Source organism: Pecten maximus, chromosome 2 (assembly GCF_902652985.1).
Source record: "Pecten maximus chromosome 2, xPecMax1.1, whole genome shotgun sequence".
NCBI classification, from domain to species: domain Eukaryota; kingdom Metazoa; phylum Mollusca; class Bivalvia; order Pectinida; family Pectinidae; genus Pecten; species Pecten maximus.
In genome coordinates, this window is record NC_047016.1 from 12,750,857 (window position 1) to 12,763,665 (window position 12,809).

Genomic DNA, 12,809 nt, shown 5'->3' on the forward strand with positions numbered 1-12,809 from the left:
TTATTTCTTATTGAAACAGTGTGCATTGTTTATAAACATCGACAGCTTAAATGAATATGCATCACATGTTCACTATTTGTTATTACTAATTCGAGTCTTAGATTTATTTGCCGAGTTTGAACATCACTTTTCGAGTCTTAGATTTATTTGCCGAGTTGAAACATCACTTTATCGAGTCTTATATTTATTTGCCGAGTTGGAAAATCTCTTTTTCGAGTCTTAGGTTTATTTACCGAGTTGAAACATACTTACATATGCCACACTTCTGTGTTAGTTGTCATCATTAGGTGTAGATTGTGCACAATACTACCTCGACATACTCCCTGACTTTTAAAGACAGAGTCCATACACGTTGACTAGGGTTAACAAAAACCATATGACTACCGTAGATGACTAAAATTAAAGGCAAGCGCTGGTTATTGAACTAACTGATTTGAGGAGTGGCTTTTCTGATTACCCTCATATAAACCATTGTCATATACATTGGCAAAATACCTACGATTTATCTTGATATCGGTGAAACCCGTCATATACTATATGTCTAGATGTAAACTAGGCGTATCAATTTTAATTAAACTTCCCCTATTAGAGAAATGCCTTTAAGAAAACCGAATCATTACTAATTGAATCGTCTATACTGAGTGTCTATTATATTGCTCTATACATGGACGCGGTTTGGTGTTGAAATGTTGGTAAACTATACTCCCCATACATTACAAGTAGTTCAGACAACGTGCCATGCATTCTATTGTTAATTGAATTGTGCAATTAAAGCACGGCTCTAATTGAACTGCACTTCTGTGAGGATTTACATATTTCTCGAAGGAGTAATAACTGATTTGTAAGCTACACAGACGGTAGGATGATGTGTTCCACATTAGTTACTGCTAATTTGACGACATTGTTCACCTTTACAAAGACCATTGTTGTCTTCTTCATTTCAGTAATATGATTCAAGAAAATGTGTTTCATTTGTTATTATAATTCCAAATGCGGAATGGATTATCATGAACACCAGAAATATGTCGTCTATAAGAAAAGCCACTTATCCTGGTATAACAGTGTACCACCGGTCTCCACACACTCACATACCACTGTCAGTTTACCTTTGTCTATGTATCTAGATTAGTACGCTGTGAGGATCCCAGAGAAGAAGAAAATAAAGCACATAAAACATGCAAGAAAGAAAGAAAACCAATTGATCAAATTGACAAAAAACGGCACCCATTCTGCAGCGGGCTCGCTTGTATAGTCGCCTCCTATATAAGGAGTAGCATATAACAGATTTATTCTCGACATTCCAAAACAAATCAGAGAAACCACCCCATCCTTGGATTTAAACAGCTTAAATGTTTGTAAACCGATCTTAAACCTTAAATACTTATCATATTTGCATATATAGTAAATAGAGGCGACTTCCATGAGAACATAAGAAGATGCTCTGCTGCAAATCCTATAATAATCGCCAAAAGAAATCTTACTTTGTACGGAATATATCTAATGATATAACAATGGCTGTGTATTTATCATTTAACAAGGACTTTACGAACGATTGTGTATTACTTGGTTAATAATGACTTATTAATGTTTTATGTTTATAATTGGTGGAACCAAATACGTGTTATTATCTTATATCAAATGTGTATTTATGATTCTATATCAAATGTGTATTTATTATTGGTGGAACCAAATACGTGTTATCATTCTATATCAAATGTGTATTTATTATTTTATATCAAATGTGTATTTATTATTGGTGAAACCAAATACGTGTTATTATCTTATATCAAATGTGTATTTATTATTTTATATCAAATGTGTATTTATTATTGGTGGAACCAAATACGTGTTATTATCTTATATCAAATGTGTATTTATTATTTATATCAAATGTGTATTTATTATTGGTGGAACCAAATACGTGTTATTATCTTATATCAAATGTGTATTTAGTATTGGTGGAACCAAATACGTGTTATTATCTTATATCAAATTTGTATTTATTATTGGTGTAACCAATTGTGTGCTATGATATTATATCAAATGTGTATTTCCACCACAAATTCATCCTCTAAATAGCTTTTCTATTGTGGTAGAAACAGGTCACAAAAATCCATGGTTGTTGTATATGGTATTTCTTCCACTCTCGTTAGTTATACATTGTATTTCCAAAGTTACTAAAAACACTCGCTAAATCTAAAGTGTTTTTGTAACTTTTGAAAAATAACTAAATGAAAAATAATAACTCGAATGAAAGAAATACTATAGGCAAAAACCTCTAGTTGTGTAACCTCTATCTATTATTTTACATCAAATGTGTGTAATGATTGTATATAAAATGTGTGTTATGATTTTATATCAAATGTGTGTTATGATTGTATATCAAATGTGTGTTATGATTGTATATCAAATGTGTGTTATGATTGTATATAAAATGTGTGTTATGATTGTATATCAAATGTGTGTTATGATTGTATATAAAATGTGTGTTATGATTGTATATAAAATGTGTGTTATGATTGTATATCAAATGTGTGTTATGATTGTATATCAAATGTGTGTTATGATTGTATATCAAATGTGTGTTATGATTGTATATAAAATGTGTGTTATGATTGTATATCAAATGTGTGTTATGATTGTATATCAAATGTGTGTTATGATTGTATATCAAATGTGTGTTATGATTTATATCAAATGTGAATTTATTTTACATAAAATATATGTGATTATTATTTAATCAAATCTATGTTTGTAATTTTACATGAAATGTGTATCAAATATTTACATAAAATGTTTATTGATGATTTTACATAAAGTATGTGTAATGATTTTATATCAAATATGTCTTATGAGTTTTACAGCAAATGTGTATTTTATCAATGTACATCAAATGTGTATTTTTTGTTTTTACTTCCAATGTGTATTCAATATTTTACATAAAATGTGCATGTAAGATTTCACATTAAGTATGTGTTGATTTCACATCAAATGTGTGCTTATCATTTTACATCAAGTGTGTGTAATCATACTTTTCATCAAATGGTATTGAATGTTAGTTATCAAATGTTATTTATTTTGCACATCGAACATGTGTAATGATTTCATTTTACATTAAATATGTTTTTATGATTTTACCTGATATGTGTATTTGATATCAACCATCAAATATATATTTATTATTTTACATCAAATGTGTATTTATCTTTTTACATTAAATGTGTATTTATCTTTTTACATCAAATGTGTATTTATCTTTTTACATTAAATGTGTATTTATCGTTTTACATTAAATGTGTATTTATCTTTTTACATCAAATGTGTATTTATCTTTTTACATCAAATGTGTATTTATCTTTTTACATCAAATGTGTATTTATCTTTTTACATTAAATTTGTATTTATCTTTTTACATTAAATGAGTATTTATCTTTTTACATCAAATGTGTATTATCATTTTATATTAAATGTGTATTTATTGTTTGATATCAAATGTGTATTTATTCTTGTACATCAAATGAGTATTTATTTTTGGTGTAACCAAATATGTATTATGATTTTATATCAAATACATAAGTTTTACATCAAATGTATATTTTATCATTGTACATCAAATGTGTATTCAGTATTTTACATCAAATGTGTGTAATGATTTTATATCAAATATTATTTTTTTGTTTTACATGATATTTATGTTTATTGTTATACATCAAATATGCATTACTAGTTGACAACAAATATGTATTTAATATTTTACATAAAATGTGTTTTTATGATTTAACATTAGATATGTATTATGACTTCATATCAAATGTGTGCTTATCATTTTACATCGAGTGTGTGTAATCATACTTTTCATCAAATGGTATTGAATGTTAGTCATCAAATGTTATTTATGTTTACATCAAATACAGTATGTTTAATGATTTAATTTTACATCAAAAATGTGTTTATAATTTTACCTGAAATGTGTATTTAATATTTAACATCGAATGGTATTTATTATTTTACATCAAATGTATGCTATTTTTTACATCAAAGGTGTATTTATCTTTTTACATTAAAAGTGTATTCATTGTTTGACATCAAATGTGTATTTATTCTTGTACATCAAATGAGTATTTATTTTTGGTGTAACCAAATATGTATTATGATTTTATATCAAATACATAAGTTTTACATCAAATGTATATTTTATCATTGTACATCAAATGTGTATTCATTAATTTACATCAAATGTGTGCAATGATTTTATATCAAATATTATTTTTTTGTTTTACATGATATTTATGTTTATTGTTATACATCAAATATGCATTACAAGTTGACAACAAATATGTATTCAATATTTTACATAAAATGTATATTAATTTTTTACATCAAATGTGTATTTATCTTTTTACATTAAATGTGTATTTATTGTTTGATATCAAATGTGTATTTATTCTTGTACATCAAATGAGTATTTTTTTTTTTTTTTTACATCAAATGAGTATTTATTATAATTGTTGTAACCAAATGTTTCTTTATAATTTTTTATCAAATATGTAAAGTTTTTTTACATGAAATGTGTGTTTATGATTTTACATCAAATATTCATTGATGATTTTAGAAAGACTTTGAAACACGCACGTGATCTTTTTTAAATCATTGCTATTATAACTAATATAACTTTGACATTAACAGCACTAAGACGAAATGCCTTTCAAGCATAAAAGTAACACAAAACTCATCATTTTGACATGCAAAGGTAAAGAAAACGAACACGTGGTTATAATCATACTTATATTTCATCGTGTATAACTTTACATTAAAAACAAACAACAAAAACCGGTAGTTATACAATAAAATATACTGTACATAATCATATTCTGTAAAATCTTTGATAACCAACTCCACACATGCACCAAATTGCTGGTGTTTTTAGTTTAATTAATGTTCAAATCTTCGATAGTGTTCAACTGTCCAAGTCCGAGACTGCACCGTACGAACACGAAGGACGCGGTGTGTATCAGGGAGTTGGTAACACACACAGGTGATGAACACTAACACATATATATATTTGTTCAACGTGAGCATGAGCATAGAGCAATTATGTCCAAGTTAGTCTTTAAATAGCACATTTAAATGTCACAAATGGTCACACAACATTGGTTACGACACTGATATAACACATCACGTGATTACCAGAACTATCCAATGAAATTGTTTGTTCCATATCTGCGCGAATCACAAAAGTTTATGTTAGTCTGAAAACGACGGACTGTCTTCGCTCATGGGGCTCTCGGATCCAATATACCAATTCGAGGGACCTGGAAATAAATAAACATAAACATTTAAGTACAATTTGATAATTAAATATATACTTGTCCATGAATGGATACGTGACATTGGTTCAGAGATAGGTCGTGGACTATTTCCATACATGGAATTACACATATATGTGATACACATAAAGCTTGTCTCGAAATATTATTTTAAATCTCCATGGAAGAGTTATGATTAGATACTCACTAGACAGTTTAGATGGCGAGGAGAGTGAGGACGGACTTGTATTTCCGCTCTGTGTCTGTTGTTGCTGTTGTTTCTTTTGTCTCGCTCTTGAATTCTGGAACCACACTTGCGTCACGCGCTTAGAGAGCCCCGTGATCTGGGCAATTCTCTCGAGATCTTGTCCATCTGGGTTGCTGTCGAGATGGAAATTTGCCTGCAAAACCTGCACCTGATCTTCTGTAAATGTCGTACGGACTCGTTTCGTCTTTGACTTCTGGCTTCCTTCAGAATCTAAAAATTGAAATGATGACTTAGAATAGATGTCTATAAAGATCAATGTAATCAAACGTTCACCACTAACAACACGTACAAGATGAAGCAACAGCTAATTAGCAATAGAACTGGTGATCCGCCGGGCGGCGTACTCGGACATGGGGTGGGGATATCACACTTCACACTCTCGATTGTATTTTCTTTGTCTATATGTTTTTGATCTTCAAAGTCTTGGCCTGATTTCTTTGGCAAAAAATACTTGTGGTGAATAATAAACAAACAATAAATTCTATGTCTATCATTTACACGTTCTTTCTCGTGATAATTGTCCTGTTCAAGGTCTACCTTGACGGCCACCGCCTTCGTGTAAAAACTGTGAATACGTGAACAATGCAGTCCCGACAACCTAACAATGTTCGCTATGCGTAGTGCCAAACATCTCACCTTTTCTCGGACCCCCTTCGAGAGTTTCTATATAATGTGTCTTGCAGAGTACTTTCCCCTCCTGTAGAGCAAATTCTTCACCCGTCGACAGCTGGCGTTTGCAATTGTCGCACGCAAAACATGCGAGATGAAATACATGGTCACGTGCTCGTCTCACCCAGTCGTTGGCTTGAATTGACCGGAAACACTTGGCACATTTCACTCCGAACTCTCTGTAAAAAAAGAAAATAAATGAATTTATTATTATGTTCAATTTAGGAATAAAACCTACACCAATAAGCAAGAAGGCAAATAAATGTTGACAATAGAAATCCATCATGCTATCAATACTTTTAGAGGATGTGATGTAAAAGTGAGTATACAAATCGAAATTGTTTATCAACTAAGTTGACACAATACAGTTGATATCAAGTTCCGTTTTATTTCATTTAATAATGCATTTTACATTCCCTATTTAATCGGACATTTGATAATGTGGTTTACACTCCCAATCAGACTTTAGTTATCAGCATCAAGTTACTGCTACAGCATCAAGTTACTGCAAGTTACTGCTACAGCATCAAGTTACTGCTACAGCATCAAGCTAACCAAACACACTAGTGCCTCGGAAATCACACTAATTTTGTGTTTCCGGGAACACCCTGAATGTCGATATTTCCCGATCTGCCATCATTTTCTGCCTAATTACACTCAATCAATACAATAAATTTGTATTCATCAAACGAACGTACGATGTTGCGATGTTCAACCTTTTCAATTGATGCTAATTTGGCCTATAAACGAAAGCCCGGTCCGTACAGCTACGTCTTGACGCGATTTGTCTCGTGCGACAGAGGATGGCTCATTTCTGGCATTCACGATCTTCCAGACGAGCCGGGATCATGTATTCTGTTTGATTTGATCCAAAGTCGACAGGACATAACAATGAAGTTTGGGCATCTTTACAGAGATTCTCTTTATTCGCTCAATTTATCCGGTAAATTGTCATAATGTTGAACTGTCATTCGTTTAACATAATATCCGCTGACATTTTCACATGTTTTCGTTTTGATGACGAATTAATTTGGTACATCACTCTCTAAGATATTAGCTTTTCCAAAACGAACCAAAATTAAACAGACAAATAATAGTTCCGAATTATGGTAATGGATCAACACCGGTCCATGTTATTATATTGCTTACTGTTTTGTAGAATGACAGACATTTATGGAGGGAGGAAGAAGGGCGACATTGGGGAAGAGTAAGCGGGATTGGGGATGGGAGCTGGAAATGAACAAGCGTGCGCGGGGCGGGGATGGAAAGGGAGGTCGAGAAATAGGAATAAGCAGAGACGTATATATGTGATACGTCTCTGGAATTAGTAAACGGGAAGAACATATGGAAAGAGAACATTGGGAATGAGTATGGGCCGGGAGATCGGTGACGAATGGTAATAATATAGTGAAAAGGAATGGAGGAGGGATGGGGGTGAGGGGCCGGCTGGGGAGGGGGGGGGGGAAGAAATATTGTAAAACCCCAAAATATGACTGACCCTGACCTTGTGTAGTCTGTCCGGCAGTAGATGTGTCCCTCCTTTATGTAGCACGAGGTCTGGCGCTCCAGATTGGTCTGACACACACAGCAACGTAGACATGACATATGCCAAGACTGACCATCCACCCTCAGCAGGAACCGATCGGCGATCACATCCCCACACCCGAAACAGAGGTCACCATTCTCACTGTCAGGCTGAAATAGTAATAATACAATGTAGATCGTCTATCGCAGAAACTAACGGATCATATATCAAAATCTCTAACAAATTGCTAATACAAGTATATAAAACTGTATTGCATTGTTGTGATTTTTATTTTATTCCAAAGTATGCTTTAATGAAATATTGTGAACAGATGGCTGCATTGAAATAAACATTAGTAGATATTTCTTCAAATAGAAATTCGTATCACAAATATATATATATATTTTAATTTCTTCTCCGAAATACATAATCGTAAATTGAAATGAACATGACATTGACTACTAAATATTCCCTAGCTGCATCAGAAGTATAATCTATTTAATACCGCCCTCCCCTTAGTTCGAGCTCCCCCAGCGTCATCTTCACGACATCCCAGATTTTCTATTAAGTGATAAGTGCTAATCAATGCAACGTTAATTAATCCAGTAAAACAAAACAGTCAAGTTGTTCCCGGCCGAGTAGTAAAATCCCCCACGGCTCCTACACTTAAGTGGCTTGTTGAGAACACACTTAGTATTTATTGCATTTAAGTAAACCCCAGTCCTAATGTTTTAACAGTGTGTCAAAACTCGTGTCAGAAGCCGAGCGTCGTAACACATCTGGAGAGGTCTACACGGATCAGCTTACTTTGGTATTAGTCCGATTTTTAATTATCTAGTATCTATTTTATTTATTTATCACAGGCAAAAAAAATATATATATATAGGTACGAAATAATTTCAGTGTTCGGTGTTATCATCGGTTAAATTAATTTATAGAAATTAATGTCAAATAAGAACGTCCAGAATCGCGTTAAGTTGACAAAACTGTAGATTTTTTTTTGAACATCTGGAGAAATGCTTCTGCGGCTGAATCGAAGTCTGTGTCCTTTATCGCTTTCATAAATCGAACATTAAAATGACATACAACTGACCAGGACTTGTCCGGAGGAGTTGATGGCCTGGACAGTGGATGTATTGAATACTCAACAAGTCATTAATTCCCTAACATTTCTGGGACATTATTTTCAGATTATGTAATTAAAGGGCATCTATAAAAATTTCATCGATCAGAAATTGCCGTAATCTGTAGCTAAGTTCCTAGTTCAATAAAAATTTCAAGAAAACGACGGAAATTATACAAGGATGTTGAATTTTGTTTCCAGTTGTGAACAATTATAACGCATAGAATGTGTGTATAGCTATGGTGTTCTATATTTTAATGGTTTAGGTGTATGTAATCTTTATTTTCATCTAAAATTATAATCATTCTATACAATACAAAATGTATAAGATATCAAAGTTATAAATACTTTCAAATAAGCGGAAATTTTTGTTGTACTTTAAATGATCCTATCTGATTTTGACACGTAATATATGCGGTTTCGTTTCTGTTTATAAATACAGCATATATGATCGGCTTTATTGACTAATTCCACCGACAAAACATTTCATTTTAAGTATATATAAACATACTTATGACTTAATGTGTTGGACTAAAAAAACAAGACTGTTTTCACTTAAAATCCTCTAATCCCTGACATCTATATTGCCTCAGTGACCTCGCCCCATACGGGTCGGGACAAGCAGGACATTGTATGGACACGCCCCGGGAGGTGATCCCCTGGTGGTGGGACGGCGGTGATAAGTGATCACTGCTCGTCCACAGACGCCGCCTATTGTTGTGTAACTATATAGTAATACGTATCCATGTACAATGATGGGGTGCATTCTTATAGTACGACACGAGTCGGTATACAAGGGGATTAGGAATGTTGACCCCAGTCATGGAAAGGCGTAAATACCATATATAACAGAGAATGTTTTATACCGTGGAGAAATTGACGTTATCTTTTAAAACAACATAATAACAATCTTTTCCGCGCCTCTGTATTATTTTCCATTATTACGTGTTTGATTTTATTATTAATTATTTAAATATAATGACGTAGTACCTTATATTTCTAACATTAAATTATAATTTTGCAGGATTTATATAAACATGTTGAATACCTAACATCGCAGCTATGGATGTAAAATTTAGTGTGTAACTTTAGTAACAAAAATACACTAGTTTTACCTGTTGTTGTTTAACAAGAAAACCTTACCTTCCTACATAAGCCTGTTATCTTACTATCATTTACATGTAGTACAGGTAGGCTGATTATTTTTCGGAGTAAAATGCTTAAGGAAAAAAATGAGAAAATATCCATTATGACAACGAGACATTAGCTATAATGGTTTCATATCTCAAATAATAATGCAGTGTTTTTACAAAAACAAATGGATTTTCATTTTGTAGTTGTCGTGACAGAAACACTGGTAAAATACCTTTAAATGGTTTAGTAGTCGTCCTATTAATGGACGGACGCTGGTGACGGCTCGCCCAGGAGTTAGGAAGCCAGCCAGATGGAATATCTAAGTGGAAAGCGAGTGCGGATCAAAAGAGTTCGGGGTAACGCACTTCCGCCAAGCTTCAGTCGCCGACCCAAAGTTGGCGTTTTAATGGAGCACCAAGAAGACTTTGCACGAGGCAGAAATGGAATTTCAACGTAAAAACGGACATGTCTTTCACTAGATAATACATTTCTTTCTAGTCTCAATATCAACACCACTACAATGATGAACCTACACGCATTTTCCTTACTTTAACCGATCCGTAAAATATAAAACACTGTTATAAGTCGTTGTTACTAAAAGGGTTGGGGATGCGATTTTCTTAAAAGGTTGAATCATATCTCCTATGAAACACCAATATGGTATGCATACACGTCGTATGCTGATGTCTTTAAGAATTATCTCCTTTTCAGGAATCGTAATATTCTCTCACGTGGCACAAAAGACTGGAACGCATTTCTGACTTTCGATAAAAAATGAATTTCCCATTTCTGAATCCTCCAACAAAAGATGATGGACAGACCCGTAATGTAATTTGTCACCGTTTTTATCCCTCATCCAGAATCTCCTTATATTGAATTAGTAATGTTTAACTACAGGCGCGTCATTTATAGAGCTCAGATGCGGTTTCTGCTCGTGTTTCCAGATTGCGGTCTAGGCATATCTGGAGTAAGGAATCTTGTAGGATCAATTTTAATATTTTTAGTATGGTTTAACATGCAATTAGTATCAATTTTTTTAATATAGTCACACACACTGACAGTATGTTTTGTTAAAATTAAAAAAAATACGAATGTACTGAAATAAACTGTATATTCTCTTAAAAATGAAGCATTGTTTAGTTAAATATAAATATGCAGATTTAAGTACTGTATATTCTACAATACGTCAAAAATATTTACCTGAAATTCTTAAATCGGTTTTTTATATTTCACGCGCGTTTTAGATATATGTTTTTTTGTGATTGAAATGGACATGTCGTAAGTTGACATACATTTGAAAATAAAAACATGTGAAATGATATCTATGTAGTATTTAATTATGAAGTATGTACATAGTTTCTGATATCGTACTTTGATGTTGATATGTTAATAAATAAATTCTAAAGGGAGATTTCGGCTTGCAGGTTCCCTGGTAATGTAACATTATCAACTCGCCGAGAATAAAAAATGGGATATTAATAAATTATATTGAAAACTTCAGAAGTTTTCTTTCCAAAAGATCGCGATATTATCACGAAGTATTTATATTTGTCTATTTTGTTGGGGTTTTTTATATATTTTTTTTTATTGATACCAGTAAACGTTGTTTTATATATTTAACCATTAAAACTATCGAAATATGTAAAATGAAATTCTACTAAATAAATCTATTAATTAGTAAAAGTTTTTTGCTTCATAGACATAAATAAAAAAAAAAACATATAACAACCTATATAACAAATCAAAATGTTTTGAAAATAGATAGATAATATAAGTTCTGTCTAACGGTAAATAGGGTTTTGTCAACTTACCTTGATCATCCTGAGGTACTTTGTTTTGAACTCGCTGGATTCATCTTCATCATCATCGAACACAGTAATATACTTATACTCCTCGTCCTCGTACTCAAAACTCGAGTCCGTCAGTCTCATCTTTAACTTAATATGCAAATCAGGCGTTGTCGTAGAGTGGTACAGTTCCAAGTGTAGCCGTTACACCTATTACACAATAATACAGTAACCCGACGCTTTCGATTATTTTCCGACCACTGATGAAATTTCCAAGACTACCGGTGATTTTATCGTCTTAATTGAGAAAAGTGTTCAGTCGTGATAAAGAAAACATGCTTGTGAACACTAGTCAGTACAGAGCGAGTTCGGCCAATCAGAAACGAGTGTTGATTAGGGAGTCGTATACGGGAGTCGGGTAGTAGGTGTCAGTCACACTGTGACCATCTACAATGTTGTTACAATGCAACTTTTCTGGATTTTAATCGGGTAAACAAACAAACAATTTTGTGTGCAGACCCTGTCACATTGGCATGGTTTCACGTGATGTCATTGTGAGTGATATCGATTGGTAATCATTGCCCGTCAGATCATCTCCAGCTTTCTCGTGTTTACACAGATACATGGTGTTCTCTGATCCACACAGACAATGACACCATGATCAACATTCAGGTAGATCACAAAAACAAACAAAACACAAAACTGGGACGGTATACTTTTAAGGAATAAAACTACTTTCAATACGAAGAAATCATGGAAAATTTATATTAAATATCGTATTAATTCAAATATATCACCACAATTCAATATTCCTGTCTACTTAACAAAATGTTTCAAAAATAGATAATGACATACCTATATGTACGACAATACTATAAAAGTTCGATTATAACTATACATTTTTTTTATTTCTTTTTGACTTAACAAATCAACATACATACACCTAATTGTACATTAAATAACCGCGATGTCCAGTGAGTATGAGACGGAGTCAGAT

At 32.6% G+C, this 12,809-nt stretch overlaps 1 protein-coding gene across 2 annotated transcripts; it reads right to left on the bottom strand.

Annotated features, from left to right (window-relative positions):
* Window positions 1-4,774: 4,774 nt before the first annotated feature.
* Window positions 4,775-12,129, bottom strand: LOC117317989 (LIM/homeobox protein Awh-like). Of its 2 annotated transcripts, none has more exons than XM_033872961.1 (5): window positions 11,837-12,129; window positions 7,742-7,938; window positions 6,211-6,422; window positions 5,515-5,784; window positions 4,775-5,312 (listed from the first exon to the last, which is right to left on the bottom strand). In XM_033872961.1, exons 1-5 carry the CDS (start codon window positions 11,954-11,956, stop codon window positions 5,245-5,247), a joined length of 867 nt encoding a protein of 288 aa, XP_033728852.1. In that variant the 5' UTR covers window positions 11,957-12,129; the 3' UTR covers window positions 4,775-5,244. The 2 variants fall into 2 exon arrangements, with proteins under 2 accessions (XP_033728852.1, XP_033728859.1); XM_033872968.1 differs by having other exon boundaries at window positions 4,776-5,312; window positions 7,748-7,938; window positions 11,837-12,126.
* Window positions 12,130-12,809: the final 680 nt, after the last annotated feature.